We start from the raw sequence: 23,017 nt of genomic DNA, 5'->3' as shown, positions 1-23,017 counted from the left end.
AATTTATGGCTTCAGAATCGATATTAAAATGCTTTCAGATTTATCGTTTCGCTTTTATAGATAAGAGAAGGTCAAGGTCATTTGTAGAGCAATTATTTTGACCTTGAAAATGGTAAGGTATAATTAAAATGGATGCTTTGTGAGAGGTGTATAAATTATACAAGAGTATTTTAATTATAGTGGAGAGCCTAAATACACAGCTGGTTTATTTTAACAGAGATTTGTAGGAAAATAGACGTCGTTGTGTTATTTTTATTTGCTATTTTTTGTTAGTCTTCAAGGTTAGTAGATTCGAAAGCAATAAATTATTTAGAGATTTGACATTTGGAACTTCTACTAAAAGTTATGTCATTTTGAAATCTTTTTCATAAGTTAATAATATTTTTCTACTCATACCTATAGATTAAATAAAAAAATGTGATTTAAAACGTTAAAAAATTACCCCAAGTTAACTCATGCTAAAATATTACAGCTGCATAAATAAATTCCTCTTAGCCCAATTAATTGACGCCCAAAGGTAAGCCTTTCCTATTTATTCCAGTTCAAACTGGTTTTATACAAAATTAATAAGCATTTTAACGTTAATTGTACGAATAGATTAAATACTTTATTAATGCGCTTGGTGATCCCTTATCGATCAGCCGATACTATCAATTTAAGTGATATGTTTACATAATAAATGAATTAAATCGTTTTTGCTGTGAATTTTAGGGTACTGTAATCGTTTTTGCTGTGAATTTTAGGGTGACATCAAGTGACAATTATTAACTGATGTATTAAAATATAACTGATTGATTTTGGCTCCCAAAGTGTTGAAAAATAAGCTGCCTCCATCAAAATTATCAATTTATGTATCATCATCAGCGTTTTTAATCGTCCCACTGAAGGGCACAGGCTTCCTTTGACATAGTATACAAAATATTACCAATCATTATTGTATTTTTAAATATTCAACTTAGCACTTTTGCAAAACTTCTGGATTTCAGCGGTTTAAAAAAAAGCATTTTGCACAGTATTATTCAATCTTAATTCTCTCACATCTTCATCATCCCATAGATCTACGTATTTTCACTACCCCCTTGTAAATAAAACCAAAGCATCCTCTTATATCTATTGACCTGTAAACATCCCTTATCGTAAGTCCGTCGCTTCACTTACAATACGTCACAATTAGTTGCCAGTGTGACTGTAAGCACGTCTCAGGGTAATAACCTCTCGAGACTTACCCTCTTACTTCAGTATCCTTACCCAACTGCACCGAAAGAGGATCATGCTTTTTATTTTTTACTAGATCTATACTTAATTTGGACCATGAAACATTTTTTAGGATTAAGTGATTATTACCTTGAAAATATGACAGCATATTATTTACATAGTATTTAAGCATAGATTTGTACGATGTTTTATTACACAGGTTTTTACCGGATTGATAGCCTTATTTTCTTCTGATCGCGTGTCTAAAGTTATAGTAAATTAGCAAGCCTCTGGCATAAAGAATAAAATGATACCAATACATTTTATACTTAAAAAGGGTGCTTCAAAGTAAAAACTGTTTCTTCAACACAGCATGTTTCAACAACAAACCCGATGAAAAATAAAAAAAAAACATGTCCAAAGCATGGATACAATAAAAGCTTGCCAGTAACTTGGCGCACCCTGTATAATACCCACTCGTGTGAAGTTTACACCTATTAAAACCTTCCAGTCAGCATATTCAGCGGAAAATGTTATTTTACTAGCAAGAGGGAAATATTTTATGAAGCACGCTAAAGTTATGTTTTCAGTACACTGCAGGAATTTTGCTCTGAAACGCTTTGTTCGACTCAATTTTCCATCTTTTTTCTCACATTTGCATTATACTAACAACTTAATATTGTGAACATCCTGATAAGTTTGTTTTCGTTACAAAAAAATATTAACATTACTTAGCTATTAACTAACTCATCATCTGTCTAGCCTTGTATGTATGTTTGAGGCGGTTTTCTGACTAATCCGATGAAGCTGAGTATCAGTGTTTAACATAGAGTTACTGATCTGACCTCTTCAACCTCCCTAACCTGGACAACCGAATACCTTGGTAAGAATTATTTTCAGTTTCTGCCTACCCGTAACGACTGCCAAATACGTTCCCTAAAACAGTCACCAATGAAGGTGAAAAGCGAGGCAAATGAAACAAAAGCGCTTCATTACATCAAAATGTTATTATTACAAAACTTTTTTGCTCTTATCCATTCTAAAAATGGAGACGAAAAAATATGAATCCAGAAATACGACTGGGGGCACAATAAATAATTAATTATGAGCGCCGCTAATGAGGGCGCGCCAAGTTTTTCAATTAAAATAATTTTCTTGCTCACTTCGTCTATTTTAGACGGAACCGTAGATACAGATGCTTGGGTCCGCCATTATGGAGAATGAGGGAGCCTGCAAGTTTAATAAAATGTATTTTTGTGAATTGAGGAAAATATTGACTTAAAAATATAGAACGTGTATAGAACAAATCATTATCATCAGCCTTTTCTATTGTCCTGTCACACAGAGAAGGATTGCTCGTTAGACTTTTCAGACTTTATTTTCAAGGCTCCTCCTCGAGATGATTTCCTTCACCTTTAATCATTCATTTTGTCCAAGGTATATGAGAAAATTTTTACAAATGTTGCATGGGTACTTGCCTGTCCTAGAATCGAATCCATACACTTGATGTTGAGATGTTGATGTTTTATTTACTAGGCCACCACGACTTTATAAATACTGATTTATAACTCCACAAACAATTTCTTCGTTGCATGCAAATCATGGCGCACTATCGGCGTGTCAGTAACATCGGCGGGGCGGTAACATCGGCGCGCAGGTAACATGGCCGTCCATCATCCATAGACAGTCGATTTGTTCATCGAACGTTCGTTTGTCACGCAAAGGAAAACAAAGGATTATGCCTAGCACGTTTGTTGATTAGAGATCTGTGTAGGATTCGAGAAATAAGGTGAATTGTGAACGTTATTTTCGTCATCTGAGCTGAAGGAATGAGTATGCAACACTAAAACACATCGGTCGTCTAATCGGTTTAGAAGTCCGTGGCAAAATAAACATAGCTATAGATCCACCTTTTTTGCTTTTTACTGTTTTTAGAAGTTATTTGTGCCAATGATGAAAGACGCAAACATAGATACGCTTATATTTTTCATGAAAAATTAATTCATTTGAGTGAACAAATTAACTCATGTAATATTTATGTAAACATTTTGTTAAACGATGATTTAGATCAAAGCCTTGCTTCAGGCGTTTTGTTACAACGAGGTAAAAATTGTACTATTTGTTCGACACAACGTTGTCTGTTTATTTTGTAGTAAACATACATTTTAGATTCCTGCTCTAAATTGAAGATAGACATTTGCTTTTTGTACATTACGAAATATGTTTACATAAAAAATATATATTATTGATTTATTGCCAAAAACTTTGCAACTGGAAATATGAGAATAGATTTATCAATAAAGAATAACAGGTCACCCTGAAACATGGAAATGTGAACAGTCCTGCTTGCTCCGAACTTTATGGTCACCCCTAAATTACACAGAGGAACCAAACCTATCCCATACCGTAGTATTGACACAAACTATCCGACATGTCCCGGATCTATCCTCAACTATCCAACATACGCGACAATTGTCCACCAAATCTGTTTAATGACGAGCTACTAATTAGGACTTGGTGTTAGCTCTGGCTGCCACCGTTTGCCAAACCAATTTTAATCAAGTTTTCCGGATAAAACGGATATTTCGGATATTCCGGATAATTACGCGGTCAACGTTTCGGAAGTATCCGCTAATTGTTTTCGGTTTCTAATTGACATCGCTGTGGTAGGAGAACGCTTAGTTTGTTCAATTGATTTTAAAATTAATTTAGATATCTGACGTTTTGTAACTTATTTAGTAACTTAGTTAGATAGATAGATAGATAGATAGATAGATAAAACATTTATTCAGACAAACAAAAAGACACCACAAAGATACACAATAAGAAAAATAAAACAAAACAAGAAGTGGGTAGAAAGAGAAACATAAAATATGAAATACAATCAGAGATTAACGGCGCGCTGCAGTGTCTTACGTTTGCACCGAATGGGAGTCCAACTCAGCATGTGTCAGGTAGAATACCTGACGCTTGAGTTCGCTTGATAATATAATTATCTAGCATTCTAACTAATATAAGATGGTTGTCAAAGTTATTTTGACCATCTGTTTTGCTTTGGTTGACCAATAAAAATAGGTAAAAGACATAAAATAATTGATTGATTGTTGAACCAGTCTACCAGGGTAAGTGTATCAAGTTGCCCGGGTGAGTTGAGCAGTAGGAGATCATATAAGTAGGCGATCACTGCATGTTTGGTGCTCAGCTACTGGCTTTTCATAACTATGTTGGGGTCGGCTTCCAGTCTAACCACATGCAGCTGAGTACCAGTATTTTACAAGGAGCGACTGCTATGTTTGTGTTTTTTTTTTAATACGTTGTTATAATATTTTCAAGAAGTGGGAAGATTAGTGTTAGCTAAGGATTATTTGCAGGTCCAATAGACAAGTCAGCATTAAGCATCAATCAGGTGGGAGTGTAATTATAAGCTAATTAACATTAAGTAATTAGCGCGGCTAATGACTAATGGGACGTCTATAGACGTTATTGTTGTTTGCTCACAGATTACATAATATGCATGATTGTGTCTGTTGCTACTTGACTTACAGAGGATTTCTATAACCGATCTAAGATATTGTATTGCTTACTAGAGGTAGATACTTAAAGATAGACTAACTTATAGTTGGACATTACCTCCATACAAGTTTACTTGAATTGCAATGAACAGACGAATCTACTATAATTTAGTAAAGAGGAAACATTTTTTTGTTTGTTTGTTTGCACAGGCTCCGAAACTATGAAAGTAAAAACGCAAAGTAATTATGTACTTTGAAATAGTTTTGTCTGTTTTCATTTATTACTGAAATATTAGTTTTACTTTTAACATTATGTTGATACATTTGAAGAGTTCTATTTCCAGAAGACGTGTTTGCAAAAAAGTTAAAGGTAATTTATATTTTTATAAATATCTAGATATACTTCTTCAGAGCACATTTAAGCGACAAGCATTTGCAGAAATCAATAAGCAAAGGTCATATAAAAGTATCCTCTCCTAATAAATTCCCATCGTTCTGACCTTTTAAACTCGTTACAAAAGCCATCACCAAAAAGTTTGTTCTCGACCGGGATTTGAACCCGGGACCGCCCTTAGCAAGAATAATACCTACGAGCCAGCTTAATTGAGTAAACACTTTTTTGGTCGAATTCTGTTGTACATTTTTTGAGTGGAATTGTAATAAAAAAGATTAGTGACTTTTAGTACCTCTGTTTATCGGATTTCAAAATATTCGGTGAGTTAGGTAGTTTGTGGATTAAAAATAATTATTTTAGGCTGGTTAAAATATGACTTGATTAGCATCTGCCTATCCTATCCGGCCGGCTTCCAGTCTAACCAGAGGGAGCTGAGTAACAGTGACAAATAAAATGTCCCTAAAATCTATTGGAGATAAACAATCATGATAAGACTTCTTATTAAAAACTCAGTTCAAACGTAAAATACGACTAAAATTCAATGGAAATACAAAATAACAATTAAATCATTGAAAACAATTGAATCATAAGCTACAATTAGGCAGAAGTTTATTTCTTAATAAGTATGTAATTGCTGAACAGTCTTATCAAGATTACCTACCTTTAGTTAAGTGTTTGCTCAATAGTGTATAGGAAAATAAACTCATAAGAAGTATGGTAAAGTCTCCACGTGTCAGCACTTCAGTCATTTATTCATGGGTGACCTAGATTATACGCTAATTGCATTGCTTTGTACTTTCTATTTATTATTGAGTACAATTTGCCTTGTTGTTTTACCTCAACGTATTTATATTACGAAGAATGTATAGTTAGAAGGAAGAATTAATTCAAAAGATAAATCATTTGCACAAAAATAATGCTACGGCGAAGTTTACGATTTAACTAAAAACTCCTCTATTTCATAGTTTATTCACCGTGATCTTAGGTATATTCTAACGAATAGTTACAAAAATTGGGCTCGTCCGGGATTTGAACCCGGGACCTCTCGCACCCTAAGCGAAAATCATACCCCTAGACCAACGAGCCGACTGTCTAGCATGGCTAAATAATACTCTGCAATAATAAAACATCTGATAGTTAGGTACTACCTTTCACTTCGTCACTGATAAAGATCTTGCTTTTAAATGGAATTGGAGGCATGGCATTGCAGGCTTGGTATCTGCTTGCGTTAAGATTTTGTACCCTCTATCACACTTACACGTAAAACTGTGATGGTGTTTCCCAATTTTTCCCGGAAGAGGTCGAAACAGCTTAGACGTAATATCTTGAACACTACTGTATTTCTGCTGTTTAAGTGGGTTTGTAAATTAAAACTTTAAGTATCTTTACTTAATACAATTTATATTTTAACACACGCGTGCAAGCAAATTAAGTACACTACTTTACCAAAAGCATTTAGTGAGAACAACCAGTAATCATTCCTACAAATTATCACAACATTATCCATATCAGTAATACCTGTCTTCTATCGACATAACTTGTCACTAAATATTCCATCTATATGTCCCACTTACATACAGTAAACAACGTATGTAAATAGATTTTACCTACTATAGTTCGGCCATTCAGAGAATGCGTTCCTGACACGTCGCGATTGAACTGACGACGTAACTTTGCAATGGCGTTGCAGTTACGATAAAAATATTTTTGCTGGTTGTTTACCGTTTTAACAATTGAGGAGCATTAAAACAACATTATTATATCAATAATCAATGAATGTAGTTACGTCGTCAGTTCAATCGCGACGTGTCAGGAACGCATTCTCTGAATGGCCGAACTATAATGTTCGGATCAATCAGTTAGCTTCACAGAACAAACATCTTAATTTATAGCTCGTTATGTTTGCTTGTTCTATAAATACCTATATAACCTAATGATACCCTTCAATTACCTAGATGCAATTTTAAGTTTTTATTTTTCATTAGCCCTGTCCCGTATGATTCTGAAGGAACCATTTCTCGCACTCGGATAAAAATAAGGCTATAAGTCTTTTAAAATGGTTTTTTTTCAGGTTCTAATTATATGTGTATCAAACATTTGAATCGGTTGGCAAATTGAGCGTGACAAACAGACGGACTATCGCGTTTTAATAAGTTGATGCTGATTTTTTAGGTAGGTATATGGAAAGGTGCGACATATACCCACCGGTACCCATGCTTATCATTATAATCCTTCTGCCCATCCCAATTTCAATTGAAGTGGGTGCAGCATGTTTTTCACTGTCTGATATCATCTCACAAGTAGCATTCTTTTCAGACATATCGTATTTCATACAATCCCCCGTTGTACCCATAGTATACCCCACAATTCCGGTATGAAATGCGAAAAACAGTAAGCATGTTGTATTAAAAATATTCAATTGAATTACCGCCATTCGTTATCACAATGATAATTCGTAATTTATGACATCTTATTTTATCTGGCTTAGTAATCTTTATTGAGAGTTAAGTAAGTAATAAAGTAGCAATGATTTATTAACTTTATATCTGAGGATAATTGTAACAAGCGTAAGTTAACAGTTTGATAAAAAAAAAAAAAAAAAAAAAAACAGTTTTAAAAACCAGACAGAATCAATTACTAAACTATCTCATATTTTGAACGTTCAACTTATGTCATTATTGCAGAAACCATTCAAGAACTTTTTGGCTTTTACTAGTAACTGTTAAAAAATTGGGCTCGTCCGGGATTTGAACCCGGGACCTCTCGCACCCTAAGCGAAAATCATACCCCTAGACCAACGAGCCAGCTGTCTTTATCAACAAAATTGGTGACCAGTATCAAACTCTCGCAGTGAAAGGTGACCTACATACATGCGTTGACGCATTCCAAAACTAACGCTGACGTCACAAAACGTGTTTTAAATCGAAAGTATAAGCGTGATAAAAATATTATGTAAACTAATGCTACTGGGCTGTTAAGAAATTGTATGTGGATATTTCATTTGAGCATATTAGTGGCTGGCTCGTTGGTCTAGGGGTATGATTTTCGCTTAGGGTGCGAGAGGTCCCGGGTTCAAATCCCGGACGAGCCCAATTTTTTTACGAAAATGCTCTAGGATAGATGCTACAACATCCTCCATAGTGAAACTGATTGAAAAATATATTTAACTCGCACTGAGTCAGAGACAATGATGAGCCACCGGACCTTTTTATATATTTTTATATTAGAATTTTAATCAATATGATTTTGAGTTTCATCCAAAGTTGCAAGTATCACTTAAAGCACCAGCCTAAAATTTTTCCATGATAAAATTATGTATCGAGTCCCCTATTCTCCCTTCTTTCTTGTACTAAGTAGGTTACGCACCTGATTGCCCTTTTCGTAGGACATTCCCGTAAGGTAATTGTACGCCCTTTTAGATCCCTTCCGGATTCCTACCTCTATAAATCCTTTCGTGATTCGTCTTATTACATCCTTTCTATATTACTAAATCAACGGAACTATGGGGAAAGGAAAAGGGGACTTGTAAGATGTTCCATTTTTTTGGCTTGCAGGTGTATGACAAAATCTTTGTTTGGGTAAGTTGATTAGATATTATGATACTTTTCAGTGCCTCTAGATTTAGTATTGTGAGCATTTATTCTATCCTAATTTCTGAGAGACAAAAGAAACGCCTTCCTCTCTTCTATTTTGCTGTGCCCATCAGGGTTCATAATTGTGACTACCTCTATTATTTTATATTTTCCATCAAATGTACATTATGGAATGCAATAAATGATATTCTATGAAAACAATATTTAGGTCCCTTGAAAAAGTGTGCAGAACTCTTTTGTAAGCTCAGAAAGCCAGCCAGAATAATATGGTTTCCTGTGCCCTGAGCTCCTCAAAGACATGACTTCATAATTGACGGGGCTTATTAGTGACACTGTATCTGCGAGGGCCATCTTAACAGGTGACAAAATGACATGTGAACAATCAGCCAGAGCTTTTTAGAAGATAACTTGCTTGCATCCCATGTAAAACATACTAGGTTTTTTAATGTTTGATTGATATGTATTAGTTCTTACAAGTATATATAGGTACTGTTATAGTATGTATGTATTCTTATCCTCGTGTCTACGTGCCATTATGTTATTATCTGAGTGAAAGGCGTTCAATACAAACTGCTCGGTCTCGTTAGTTTCGGTGTGATAATCAGCTGGCTCGTTGGTCTAGGGGTATGATTTTCGCTTAGGGTGCGAGAGGTCCCGGGTTCAAATCCCGGACGAGCCCAATTTTTAGTCAGTTACACATTTTATCGAAGGCGTTGGTTACTCTAGTGCATAAATATGAGAGACCTTTAGATATTCTTTTATAGGTATTTCGTTTGGGTAAGAAAAAATAGAATATGGTATTGTAATGACATAACTATGTTTGTCCAATAAATTGACCCTGTCGCGAATATATGTTGATCGCATCGACTAACAATTTACTAAAGTTCTCTTTAAAAAATAACTAGATTGTCTAAAACTCCTTATACCCACTATCTATAAATAAGTAATGCCTTTAAAATCCACGAATGGAATGAACATTACGTGACTTTTTACATAATGTTACTTACGTCACAATTATACATTATACCAATCTAGTGAGAGAAATCTACTGTATAATTTTAGCTTATTAGTCAGCTGGCTCGTTGGTCTAGGGGTATGATTTTCGCTTAGGGTGCGAGAGGTCCCGGGTTCAAATCCCGGACGAGCCCAAATCTTTTGACAAGTATCTCAGTGTTTCTTAGCAGGTTGTGTTAGTCAATGGCCTAGATTTTAGACGCATCCTAGCCCAACGTTAAACAACGTTCGTGTTTAAAACAGAAACGTCGGTCGTTGATGTTTGACTATCGAAAGAAGTCAACATCAATTAATCCATTCTCAAATTAATAGTTTAACTAATATTCTAGTTTATATACTCCGTATTCTTAAAAGAATCCTTCAGCTTAAAAGAGAGGACTCTATAACTGTGGTTATAATTATCTATTATTAATGCAGGCAACCAAATGTTCATCCATGACTTAAAAGTGCTAATATTAATATTCGAATGCATGCCACTAAAGAAAAACATTCGTGCTGTTGGAAAAACGATTGAAAAAAAGATTGATTGAAATTTCTTACAACTATCAAAGGAAAAAACTTAAAAATCTATAGTAGGTAATTAATTTTTACCCAACACATACAACAGCAAAATAAAATTCTTTCCATTTTTCTTACAGAAATTACATTTCTTGTAGGTAAATAAGCAATATACAAGTTTCATTTATAAATTGACTTCACAAAGGTGGGATTAACTCAAAATTTTACTGTCTGCCTTTGAGCAAGATAGAGACAATATACTGGTAAAATGTTATTAGAAGATTTAAGAATGAAAAATACAACATAATATAAACGTTTAGACGATGTTTTAAAGTTATTCATTTTAAGGAATTTATCTGTTATACATATATTATTTTTATTTTATTTATTTTATTTATTTATTTATTTATTCTAGGAAGGCTTACAGGCTAATAACACGACAAGATGGTAACAATAGTTTAACACATTGCTAATAACAAGCCCCCACATATAGGTAAGCTAACATACAATAAGTACACTGAAGACTCAATGGCATACAATCGCATACAATAGATAATAACATAATATTTTACGCATCGAAAAAAGATTTGGCTAGCAAACGCCTTGCTGTGCCTGCACTTGTGCAAAACAGATCTATATTCAAATCTAGTGGTATTGCGTTAAAGCTCCGAGCTGCCCTTAGTAGAAAATTATTACGTCTGTAGTTTGTCGTTGCAAAAGGTGCCTGTAACAGTGGCCGCTGACGGAGTCCACCCATGTTTGTTTTTAACGATAAGTTCGCTAAAAGTTCAGGACAATCAACTGTACTATTAGCGATATTCAATAACATACATATGTCATTAATATAACGTCTAGTTTCCAGCGGAAGAAAATGATACCTTTTACAGCGATGTGTGTAATTTTCAGACCATTGTTTTGCCTTGAAGTCCAGATATCGTAAGAATTTCTTTTGGATACCCTCAATACGAGACGTGTAGATCCCGTATTGAGGGTTCCAAACCTGTGAGGCATACTCCAGGTGGCTGCGTACAAAGGAACAGTATAAGATTTTAACAGGTTTAAGAGTACGGAAGTCTGCTGTGTTTCTAATTATGAATCCTAGCGCTTTCGCCGCTTTCTTTACAATAACGTCTATATGTTGATCAAATAAGAGCTTGCTATCTTGTATTACTCCTAAATCTCTTATGCTGCTAACTTTATTAATATTTTGATGGTAAAGTTTGAATGCCGCATTTACTATTGTTTTTCGCCGAGAGAAGGTTATATGAAAACATTTGGGCACGTTAAGTTGTAACCTATTACGCTTACAGTATTCCTCAAACCGTTCAAGATCCGATTGAAGGCATTTGACATCTTCTAGGTCTCGCACAACTTTATGTATTTTCATGTCATCTGCGTACATTAGGACATAGGAGTGTCTGAAGCAGAGTTTAACGTCTGCAATGAATATTGTGAATAGAAGAGGTCCCAAAATGGATCCTTGTGGTACTCCTGAAGGTATAGCAACCCAATCTGAACTATAACCCCGAAGCACCACGGCTTGAGTGCGATTTTCTATATAAGAAGTGAACCAGCGGTATAAACTACCGTGTATACCGGCTCTCATTAGCTTATCCAGAAGTACCCTGTGATCTATGCGATCGAAGCACTTGCTAAAATCGGTATACATTACATCTACCTGTCCCTGCTGCTCCATGCCTTTAGTGATATATTCATGCGAAAGTATTAAGTTAGATGTAGTAGACCGATTTCTGATGAAGCCGTGCTGCTCTTCACCAAATTTGCATTTTAATGCAGTGTATACACTATTATGTACAATCCGCTCGAGCACTTTAGCAATCAAACATATTTTGGAAATAGGGCGATAGTTGGCAATGTCTGTCTTGTCTCCTTTTTTAAAAATTGGTGTTACAAAGGCTGACTTCCATATATTAGGGACTATACCTTCCGCAAGCGATCGTTCGAATAGAATGCATATTGGGATGGTAATACTCTTTGCACAGTTTACAATAAAAATAGGAGCTAACTGGTCAGGCCCGCCAGCCTTGGATAGGTCCAAGGACTTCAGTAGCCTATAAACTTCAGAATTACTTATTTCAACAGTGCTTATGCATGCTGAATCATCATCTGTGGAGAAGTCAGAAGGATCCACGGGTGTTAGTGGGTCTGGTTCTTGATAAGTAGAGCAAAAAAACGTAGCGAATAAATTACTAATGCCTTCTCCAGTAGATGCCGTCTCATCACCATACCGCATTACGTTAGGAAAAATGTTGTTATTCTTTTTACTCTTAATGTAAGACCAAAAAGTCTTAGGGTTTTTAATAATAGCTGACTCCATTCTGTCCATATATTTACTAAAGCAAGACCGTTCCAATTTGATTACTCGATTACGCAATATAGAGAAGGAATGATAGTCTGATATATTTCCATATGTCTTGTATCTGCGGTGATATTTATATTTTTCTTTAAGCATTTTGACCAACGCTGTGTTATACCAAGGAGGATGTGAACTTTGAGCTATAGTTTTAATAGGAATATATTTATCTCTAAGTTCATATAATTTGTTATAAAAAGTTGACACAGCCTCGTTTAATGGTTTTGTCAGTAATAACTCATCCCATTTTACTTGATCCAGGTCATCTATGATAGCTTCGTAATTACCCTTTGAATATATAAACTTGGTTGTTTTTTTCTCCACCAGTTTATGAATTTCTACAAAATTTGCATTAATAATTAACGGCTTATGATGTAGGTCTACGGGTAGCGCCAGTGGATTAATACATTCTGCGACGCCAACGGAATCATTAGAAAATACCAAGTCCAATAACCTATTGTTGACATTTTTTATATTATTGTATTGATAAAGGTTAGCTAATATGACGGTATCAAAGAAGTCTTTTATTTGCTGAGAGGAAATATTAATGGGGGTTAGATCTAAACTATTTGTACTTACATTTATCCAGTCCACATAGCTGCCAAAATTGAAATCACCCACTATTATAAATTTATCCTTCGGGTTTGATAACACTACGTGATTTAGGGCCGATTTTTCAATGGTCAGATAAAGGGACAGATAAGGTTTATTCCACAGTTAGCGAGAATCTCAATTTTTCAATTGACAGATAGGCCCTAACGGTCAGGTAAACTCTCTATCCAGCCGATAAATTTATCTGGCCCTTTACGGGCCAGGTAGCGCGCTAACGGTCAGATAACTCAGATATTTTGTCATTTCTGCAATCACGCGCGTTCGTTTTTGTAGGTTATACTTGTGTTCTTGCTTCCTAAATTATAAAATAATGGATATTTTTGATTCTATCGACGACGAAACAATCGAGGAAGATGATATAGTGCTAAATTATTTAGAGTCAGAGAGAAGAGAAAGAGTTATTAGAGAGAGACCTGATAATATGTCTCTATGGGATGATAAGAAATTTCATAGGAGATTTCGTCTCGAAAAAAGTACTGTGCAATTTTTATTAACCCTCATTGAAAGTAAAATCGCCAACGTAACAAACAGGTAAGAATTATTTTCTATATAAATAATAAAAACGAGATTTTTGTATATTGACTACGATCTAGGTAACATTGAAAGATACCTATATATTATTTTTTTATTTTTCAGAAACAATTCTGTTCCAGCTTTACAACAATTACTTCTGACTTTGCGGTTCTATGCGTGTGGTAGTTTCTACATTACGATAGGTGATTTTGCTGGAATACACAACTCAACTGCGAGCAAAATTATAAGAAAAGTTACTGAAGCAATTGCCTCTCTTCGCCAGGAATTTGTTACATTGCCAGCTAACAGAGAAGAAATATTATTAGTACAGGAAGGATTTTTTAATATTGCCCGATTTCCGAGGGTTATAGCGGCATTGGATTGTACTCACATCAAGATAATTTCACCAGGTGGCAATACTGCAGAAGACTACAGAAATCGAAAAGGTTTCTTCTCATTGAATGTGCAAGCTATGTGTACTAGCGACTTAAAATTTGAAGATATAGTAACACGATGGCCAGGTTCAACACATGACAGTTTGATATTCTCAAACTCTGCAGCAAAGTTTCAGTTTGATACTAATAGATTTCAGAATGGACTGGTCCTAGGTGACAGTGGTTATTTCTTAAATCATTATTTACTAACTCCGTTAAGTGATCCTCGAACAGAAGCCGAAAGACTATATAATGAGTCTCATATTCGTACTCGAAATGTAATTGAGAGATGTTTCGGGGTTTGGAAAAGGAGATTTCCTGTGTTAAGTATAGGAATGCGGTGCCGAATCCCTCTCGCTCAAGACATTATTGTAGCAACAGCAATTTTACATAATCTTGCAAGAATTAGAAATGAAAGCGAACCACCTGTGGATCCTGAAGTCCACATACCACAACAACCACAATTTGAAACTCTCATTGCTGACCAGCCAGGACACCAACACAATAGTACAAGGGACTCTATGTTAGAATATTTTGAAAGTCTAATCAACTAGTAATGATATATTAATAAACACAATTTTATAACTACAATGTGTTCTTTTTATTATACCTCCACTTTACAGTAATCATATTGTTATAATCAAATAATTTGTGGTGAGGTATTCACTGCTTTTGAATAGGATTATTAGAATTTAACAGTCTGGGTTTGTAGTGATAAAAAATTAATTTATTGGAACTAAACACACACATTACAATAAAAAATGGTCAAAGACTAAAGAGATCCTTGTTTTGTTGAATAGGTAAATGAAAAAAAAAAAACATTTTATAAATCTTTATTTATTATTTCTAAAGGACTTGTTCCATAATTTACACCAGTACGGAGCTTACTTAATAGTACTTCATGCATTTCCTGCTTCCTTCTTTCATCATTATGCAGGTTCTGCATTTTTAATAAGTGTGCCTGTTTGACAAACTCATGCTCTTTTATGGCAATTTCCTTCTGGAGCTTCACTAGCTCTAAGCGAGATTCAGTTAAATGGTCCAGTTTTGCAGTCACTCCAACTTTAGTAATTTTTTGATTACTTTTCAAGTATGGACTAATCTTAGTTTTTAAAGCCTTTGGCTTCCATGAAGACCACTTATTCTCTGAAAATAATGATAAGTTTTAATTAATGTTATTTTATACAATGTAAATAAATGAACTGGAAAATTGATAAAGACATACCTTTTTCAGTTTGATCCACTTCCATATCCTGTATCTCTATAGATTGAAAGTCATCAAAGGCCTTGTCTGAAAACAAATTAATTTACTATTATATTTTATTACACTATTATACTATGTACTTTTTTTTCAATAAATTAAAATACCATTTCCAATTTCACTGTTAACTTTCTCCTTTAAATCCTGTTGCGGGCAAAACTCTTCTTGATCTAAAACAAAAAAATATATTCAGGTCCTTGTTTTTCATTTTACATTAAATAAATATATATAGGTTGAACATTCTGTAAAAAAATCAGTGGCCATCATGTGATCATAAATCTATCAAGGATATGAGTAAAAATCAAACATTTATTCTTTTCCATTCTGCAGCCAGAGATTAATTACAGCACATGTTTAGTTATTTTCTAAAGTTATTTATTATTATTGAATTAGATATTTTACCTAAAGTACACGGAATATCGTCATCACATGGTACAATTACTAAATTATTTTCTAATGATTGCAGTGGCAACGATAGCGGGTCAACTTTAGCAGTCTCTTCCAGTTCTAAAGGTTCTGAAAAAAAAAAACAACAATACACAAACTGCTTAGAAAGATGCTAAAGATAAATGTAGTGCGTTATTACTTTTGTTTTCATAAACACTATATCAATTCCCATGGTAACATCAACAAAAAATATTTTAAAATATTTGACTTCATACCTGGAATTTTGTCGCTGTCATTTCGAGCATCCAGCCCATTGATATTCGAACATATCGCGATAACCCTCTCCTGTATATCTGTAACCTCTGGGGCTGAAGAGGGCCCGCCACCAGTTTTGTACAGCTCTTGCCGATGTTTGGCCAATGTTTTTTTGGTTTCCTTTTTTATGCCTTCATATTTAAGCTTCAGGCTCTTGGTACTCCTCGCTGTAAATCCCGTAGCCGCATTAAATAATGAACTGATTTTTATCCACGCTGCTTCCTTTTCTTTATTGGTTACGGCGTCTGTCTGCTTATTTTCAATTATAGTACGGTGTTTTGCCACCAATTCAGTCAATAATCTTATTTCGCTTTTGTTAAAATTCGTGGAACGTTCACGTTTTACGATATTTTCCATGATTACACACAACACACAAACAGCAAACAATAAATTCGAACGGAAAATAAATATTAACACGAAGACGAGTCGTCAAAGTTTAAGGTTATGTTATGATTCCCTCTAAAATGTGACAACCGCTGTCATTAAGTTGAAAATTGTTTGTCTCTTTCTTAGATCTGTAAATGTTCATAAGCGCGTCTCGCTCACACAGATGTAGTGTGAAGCTAGTCACAAAAAAAGGTCAGGTAGTAAACTGACTGGTAACTATGCTTTGAAAAATTGAAACTCTTTATTGGTTCGTTAAAGAATCAGATAAAGTTATTGATCAGTTAGCTACTTGACGTTTTATCTGGCTCTTGAAAAATCAGCCCTAAGGGTATTTGTGAAATTATTTAACTGTATATTATATGTGTTACCACGGTTTTCGTTACAAAGGTAAACAGTGCAAATATGAAGGTAATAAGTCACCGAGGGTCTTGACCTTTTAAGAATCAATGAAATCCAAAGGTCCTCAGCAGAACTACGCCAGTCGGGTCTCTCAACAGCTGTAAGGTCACTTCTTACGGCAATTAAAACACCACCACCCCTACTTTGTACAGCACGGGAATAGTCACGGTCTCGACGCCACACTAAATACCTATTATCAAACATTTCACTATCACAAATATCATCCGAAAGCCATGTTTCTGTGAGAACAATAATGTCATAGTTATTAATACTAACATTACGAAGAAGACTGTTCGTTTTTGTACGCAGACCACGGACATTTTGATAGTAAATATTAACGGACATATCGGAGTCTCACAATAACCATATTATTCAACATAATACTAGAAATAATCGAAATTATATTCTTTAATATACAATTATAAATAAATAAGTCGGTAGGAGCACAAGTAGTCAGGCACAACCAGACACAGTGTATAGCGCAATATAAGTGTGTAAATATTTGGTCACCAATGGAGACAGAAGGCAACCGGTATCCAAGCGCTAGCAATGTTAAGTGATTAGTAATAAGCCACATAATGATGTATTGAAAATAAAGCTCAAATTTTATGGACTTAAGGTCATTAACAAGTTGTAACACAATACTAACGACTAAAATATTTTTATAAAGCTTATTTGAACACAATGAGCATGGACACATGAGTATCAGGAAAACGCAAGCTGGACTCAGTGATCTACGGCTCTCAAACTGAGGAGTATTATTTAAGTAAATTACACTATTTTTGTTAAATCCTTTTCTGATTTTATAATAATAACTGGACTTGTCTCCGTTTTTCGTGCATGTATTTTCGCGTGTTTTATCCACACGTATTGAAAATTTGCTGCAGCAGCCGACTTCTTGGTTTGGGACAGTAACAATTTATTTTTAATGGTAAGATGGTCGTTAATGTATACCTTTTGATTACCGGATAATCCAAAGACACTGTTTGTCAAAGGAGACGTTTTGGCCTCCAGTCTAGCGGCGGCAATGAAGTCCTCCTTTACGTATCGGTTACAGAAACAAACTATTATTGGTTTAGTACGGTCCTTCTCGCGTGTTGGTACTCTTGATACAAAATTTATTTGGGTTTTTGAGATTGGGTAGTTAATTTTTGAGCCAATTTTTACGACTATCTCCAACAGATTTTCATTGTTTTGCTGCGTTATTCCTTTTATTTCTATATTATTCATTCGTGACCACTGGTCTCTGTCCTCGGATTCGTCCTCCAGTTTCATCAAACGTTCTTGAAGCTTCTCCACGTCTTCTTTTATACACTCCACCTTAACAACACGTTGCTCCATTACCCTTAACTTATCTTCTAGTTTATTTATAATCTCATCAAATTGCTTACTAAGTGATGATTTTAAATCAGCGAATTCCTTCCTCATTGTTGAGACTTCGTCCTTTAGACTCTCCAACGGAGTCAGCTTTTCAGACAGCGCTCGTATTTCCAGTAATACTGCTGATTCTGCGATTGGTGATTTTGGTGCAGGCGATACTGGTTGATGGGACGTGCCGGATAGCCTACATTTGTTGCAACGCCAGGTAAGCTTTCTGTCCCCCAATTTCCGATAACCAGCTTCAGTAATTCCCGCACATTGAAAGTGCATTGTCATACAGCATACAGTGCAGTATACTCCATCCGACATCCGTTCACTACAGGTATCGCAAATTTTATCCATCACCAAGAACTTTGAGAAACAGTGGTTCGAGAACTCCCGACAGAACGGACTTGAGTAGGTAATACGCGACCGCAGGGTACGAGTCTTGGGTATTGTGTATATAATAAAAAAAAAATAATCGACCTCTTAGATGCAGTGCGAATTAGGTAGAAACTATTGTGCCGTCTTCGTTACTTAGTCTTTGGTGTGTGCGCACGCGTACGTCACCGAACGTAACCGCGCGCAGATATGACACTTATGCGCGGCGCGTAACCGCGACAGTAGCTTGCACTATGCGTATAATGTCCAGTCACACACCCACCGAATGACTTCGCAAAGTTCGATGTTTTAAACGGTTCACACCAAAAAAAATGTTCACTAACACACTTTTTAACACTGTTTTTATAGAATTACACTTTAAGTTGAGTATTCAATCACTTGAAACAATTTTATTTGCGATTAGCGTCCAAATTGTTAATATTTTATATTTTAGCAAAGAGCAAAAAATTTATCGACTACTCGTTGGGACTGTCATAGAGTAAACTGTTTGTGTAAATAAATTGCTATTGATATTAATTATATCATTCATACATATGGAAACAAAATCATAACAGGCACAGTATCTACTTTTAATTTTAAGAACTAGTTTTAAAAAGTTATTCATTCAACAAGCTTAAATAAAAAATAAAAACTTATCATTTTCAAGATCTGAACATAGCCGTATAACGTGTAAGTGCATCAAACAAATATGAAATAGTTTGACGAGAGCAAACATCTCAAGATTGCTCTCCTTGTACCTATGTCGATATATTGAGATGTAACATCAAAATGTCTAAACCTTATATGAAACTTACCTTAGATCCTTTGAAATAAAAGAGTCACGCGTACGTGCAATGAGTCTGTACAGGTGAAAATCATAATGTACAGCACGGATTTTCCTGCGACTTCTACTTAAAAATAAAGTGATTCATAAGAAATGGCGAAAATACCTCTAGTGCAGCCCCTTACCGCTGGTCTATGTACCTAAAATATGTTCGTGTATTTGTGCCCACAAAAGGTAAAAACGCCTGAACCAATTAATACTGAAATTGGTATACCCATAGGTAATATAAAGCCTAACAAATACATAGGCTACTTTTTATCCAGATGGGGTTAGTAGTGGTAAATAGCCAGTCTTTCATGATCTCTAAAAGCAAATTCTACACCTAAAAGCTATTTCACATGTGCGGTTTCAGCGTGTACTGAAAACTAATAAACCTGTAAACTGTTGACTCGTAATTTCGGATTTCATTGGTTTAGCCAAAGTTAGGCGATTGGGTACCAAAGCTTGGGCTTAGTATTGGGGAGGGCTATTGTGAAACCACTATCGGACAAATCTATTAGACGGATTAGATACCTAAATAAGGATTGCATTATTCTATTGTAGGAAAGTTTGTGGAATTATTGGGCAATCTTGTTGTTTTTAGTGGTTTTAATTGTTCTGAACCAGATATTAGTCATCATCAATGTATTGGTAATATTTTTTGTTTGTTTCCTTGAGAACCTACACTCATGAGTATTTTAAAGCTGAAGATTTTGCTCGTGGGTACACCTACACGCATTGATTGCTGGCTCATAAATAATGAGAAAAAATATTTCTGGGTTACATAGAAATACCTATGTTTTTTAGTCTTTCTGAAAAGGAGTAAAACTACAAAAATAACTAATTACAATTAATGAATATTCAAATCATTACTGCATATTGTCTATTTTTCACCAACATTGATATCAACTTATCTCAATTCCACAGAAAATTTAAATACAAAGTCAATTCCCATATCCAAAGCGGCATTTAAACTGCTCTAAACTCAATAATATCGGATAACTAAACCTACTAAACCCGCTATTGATACAAAATACAATTTGAATGGATAGTAATAACTGAAAATAATATTCCGTCGCAGCATCAAAACAAATATAGTTCGATGCAGCGTTGTATCTTTGAAAAGCAAATATGGTGGCGTAAGGCTAGGCGCATGCGAGATTGCTTTTTGAAAGGATTAAACGGAACTATACGATTTATTGCTACACTACCGTTTTTTATTAGAAAGAAAGAAAATAGATTTATTCACGAGAAAATAGAGGAGTAAAAAACACACAGAAGTAAAAATACGAACAACTAACAAAAGAGTCTAGACAGAAGAAAAGAGATAGAGGGAAATATTCGTGACACACAGGCGAAACGGACTTTGTTATAATTTCGTTGATTATACATACAATGCAATGTTTATTTGAAAAGATACATTGCTTGAAAAATTACATAAGTAAATAGAGAAAGAATGCTTTATTGACGAGTGACAGCGGATTGGTAATGGAAAATATACTAGCCGATTTTAAATAAAAAAAGTACAGGAAGACGAAATGATTTAGGTTACACATTCAAAATAGCGTAACCATAATTGATAAAGATTTGTATACTAAATCTGACTGAATAAAACTTTATATTCGTCGACAAAGATTTGAAGAAACAAAGGACGCTCTTAACATCTCGTTCAGCTATTGAGAATGATCGGTGCTAAAAAGTTTGGGCTCGTCCGGGATTTGAACCCGGGACCTCTCGCACCCTAAGCGAAAATCATACCCCTAGACCAACGAGCCGCTTGTTGTTGATTTAAAATCTACGTACAGACCAAAGATTGCAGTCTTTACTCCGCCTTTCACTAAATTAAGCAATATAGATAAAAGTATTACTTAATCAATATCGTCTCTTCACTTTATCAAGAAAATTAACGTAATCATGGAATAATAAAAACTGCAAATCCTCTATTAGATAGGATGTGTCGCCGCCGTTAGAATATGTCGATACCATAAATAGTATAATTGAGTTTGATATGAACATTATATACATACCTACGTAATAATAATGGGATAAAAAACGTGCACATTAATTTGAATGTTTGTGACTTCTTTACGTAAGATTAACTGTAACGAATTTGATAAAACTTTACTGTAATATTTATTTTATATCAGAATAACACATAGGATACGTACTTTTCATCCTGTTGCAGGCAGGCAGGTAGTTTCATGTAAAACCCTGATGAACTTCAACTGCCAGTTTTACAGACATTAAGGAAAACAGATTTATCGAATAGACTTTTTGAACATAACAAGTCGCTAATTCGCGTATCAATAGTCGTTCTGTTTGTAGCGTGCCTAAAACAAACATATTTCAACTAGCAATATCGTGTTCTGTGACGATCTTTTTTGTAAACACTCAATAGATGGACACCTGGTGCTAGATAAAAGTAGAACGAATTGCAGAATAACGAATTGAAATGTTATCAACGTATAGGTTAAAGGTTATGTGGTATTTATATATTAAAAAAAAAAAAAAAAACAATGTTTAAAATGTACACAATCCTTACTAATATTATTAATGCGAAAGTAACTCTGTTTGTCTGACTGTCCGTCTTTCACGCCAAAACTATAAAACGAATGTGAATGGTAGGTACACAGAAAGGGTGCCTGAGAAAGACCATAGGCTACTTTTTATCTGTATGAAGTGTCTAGTTTCCTCCTGCCTAACCTGCTTGAATATTATATATATATAGGTAGTGAGGTAATAACAGATAGTCATACACGTGCTTTTTATGATAATTATATAAGGCGTGATAGTGAAAGGCAATCATTAGTCGCGAACTCTACGTATATTTTGGACAGCTATCAGCCGGCTCGTTGGTCTAGGGGTATGATTTTCGCTTAGGGTGCGAGAGGTCCCGGGTTCAAATCCCGGACGAGCCCAATTTTTTAAGTACTTTCAATACCTCGTAATTACCTACCCAGGTTTTCTTGCCACGAGCATGCAGTATTGGTAGGCTTACCATATGTATATTTTTTAAGTATTTAGTATTTGGTGCATGTGATCTCATAGTAGGATTGCATCCTGCACCCAAGCCTCAATTTATTGTCTCACGGAGTGAACACTTGACATTTTACCATCAAACTATGTATTTAATTTACCCGATCGAAGACTTTTGGCTAGCACTTTACTCAAACCCGAAAAAATAGGTTTACTAATAACAGTGAGAGACAAAATACTGACCATACCTATTCAGAACTCTAATATCCATCCTCCGAGCCTGTTTCCCAAACTATGTTGGGGTCGGCTTCCAGTCTAACCGGATGTAGCTGAGTACCAGTGCTTTATAAGGAGCGACTGCCCTATCTGACCCCCTCAACTCAGATACCCGGGCATCCCAATATCCCTTGGTTAGACTGGTGTCAGACTTACTGGCTTCTGACTATCCGTAACGACTGCCAAGGATGTTCAATGACAGCCGGGACCTACAGTTTAACGTGCCATCCGGTTCCATCCATCATCATCGGTGCCATCTGGTTTCGGAAAACACAGTCATTGGTGTCTACGATATACTTAGAAAGTACATATAAA

General features: G+C 35.0%; 3 protein-coding genes and 7 non-coding genes across 10 annotated transcripts; 5 read left to right on the top strand and 5 right to left on the bottom strand.

The window, feature by feature from the left end:
- Positions 1–6,114: 6,114 nt before the first annotated feature.
- On the bottom strand, positions 6,115–6,186 carry Trnap-agg. The gene has a single exon. It is a non-coding gene; the product is annotated as a tRNA-Pro (tRNA).
- A 1,646-nt stretch (positions 6,187–7,832) lies between these two features.
- On the bottom strand, positions 7,833–7,904 carry Trnap-agg. Its single transcript has one exon. It is a non-coding gene; the product is annotated as a tRNA-Pro (tRNA).
- A 215-nt stretch (positions 7,905–8,119) lies between these two features.
- Positions 8,120–8,191, top strand: Trnap-agg. The gene has a single exon. It is a non-coding gene; the product is annotated as a tRNA-Pro (tRNA).
- Positions 8,192–9,300: 1,109 nt separating this feature from the next.
- On the top strand, positions 9,301–9,372 carry Trnap-agg. Its single transcript has one exon. It is a non-coding gene; the product is annotated as a tRNA-Pro (tRNA).
- Positions 9,373–9,769: 397 nt separating this feature from the next.
- Positions 9,770–9,841, top strand: Trnap-agg. Its single transcript has one exon. It is a non-coding gene; the product is annotated as a tRNA-Pro (tRNA).
- Positions 9,842–13,260: 3,419 nt separating this feature from the next.
- LOC124636455 (putative nuclease HARBI1) lies at positions 13,261–14,729 on the top strand. Its single transcript, XM_047172549.1, has 2 exons — positions 13,261–13,722; positions 13,828–14,729. Exons 1-2 carry the CDS (start codon positions 13,502–13,504, stop codon positions 14,690–14,692), a joined length of 1,086 nt encoding a protein of 361 aa, XP_047028505.1. The 5' UTR covers positions 13,261–13,501; the 3' UTR covers positions 14,693–14,729.
- Positions 14,730–14,955: 226 nt separating this feature from the next.
- On the bottom strand, positions 14,956–16,800 carry LOC124636456. The gene is made up of 5 exons (XM_047172551.1): positions 16,062–16,800; positions 15,802–15,915; positions 15,507–15,569; positions 15,364–15,429; positions 14,956–15,284 (listed from the first exon to the last, which is right to left on the bottom strand). The coding sequence occupies exons 1-5, from the start codon at positions 16,456–16,458 to the stop codon at positions 14,962–14,964; spliced, it is 963 nt and encodes a 320-aa protein (XP_047028507.1). The 5' UTR covers positions 16,459–16,800; the 3' UTR covers positions 14,956–14,961.
- A 762-nt stretch (positions 16,801–17,562) lies between these two features.
- On the bottom strand, positions 17,563–19,107 carry LOC124636398. The gene has a single exon (XM_047172480.1). It carries the CDS (start codon positions 18,607–18,609, stop codon positions 17,659–17,661), a length of 951 nt encoding a protein of 316 aa, XP_047028436.1. The 5' UTR covers positions 18,610–19,107; the 3' UTR covers positions 17,563–17,658.
- Positions 19,108–21,153: 2,046 nt separating this feature from the next.
- Trnap-agg lies at positions 21,154–21,225 on the bottom strand. The gene has a single exon. It is a non-coding gene; the product is annotated as a tRNA-Pro (tRNA).
- Positions 21,226–22,296: 1,071 nt separating this feature from the next.
- Positions 22,297–22,368, top strand: Trnap-agg. Its single transcript has one exon. It is a non-coding gene; the product is annotated as a tRNA-Pro (tRNA).
- The last annotated feature ends 649 nt before the right edge of the window (positions 22,369–23,017 follow it).

Source organism: Helicoverpa zea, chromosome 14 (assembly GCF_022581195.2).
Source record: "Helicoverpa zea isolate HzStark_Cry1AcR chromosome 14, ilHelZeax1.1, whole genome shotgun sequence".
Lineage (NCBI taxonomy): Eukaryota > Metazoa > Arthropoda > Insecta > Lepidoptera > Noctuidae > Helicoverpa > Helicoverpa zea.
Note: the sequence above shows the minus strand (reverse complement) of the source record. Positions and strands in the feature narration are given on the sequence as shown.

Coding starts and splice junctions, on each gene's coding strand:
- LOC124636455 (XM_047172549.1), top strand. CDS start 13,502: ATGGATATTTTTGATTCTATCGACGACGAAACAATCGAGGAAGATGAT. Junction 13,723..13,827: donor ATCGCCAACGTAACAAACAG/GTAAGAATTATT, acceptor TTTATTTTTCAG/AAACAATTCTGTTCCAGCTT.
- LOC124636456 (XM_047172551.1), bottom strand. CDS start 16,458: ATGGAAAATATCGTAAAACGTGAACGTTCCACGAATTTTAACAAAAGC. Junction 15,916..16,061: donor TGACAGCGACAAAATTCCAG/GTATGAAGTCAA, acceptor TTTTTTTTTCAG/AACCTTTAGAACTGGAAGAG. Junction 15,570..15,801: donor CGATATTCCGTGTACTTTAG/GTAAAATATCTA, acceptor TTTTTGTTTTAG/ATCAAGAAGAGTTTTGCCCG.
- LOC124636398 (XM_047172480.1), bottom strand. CDS start 18,609: ATGGATAAAATTTGCGATACCTGTAGTGAACGGATGTCGGATGGAGTA.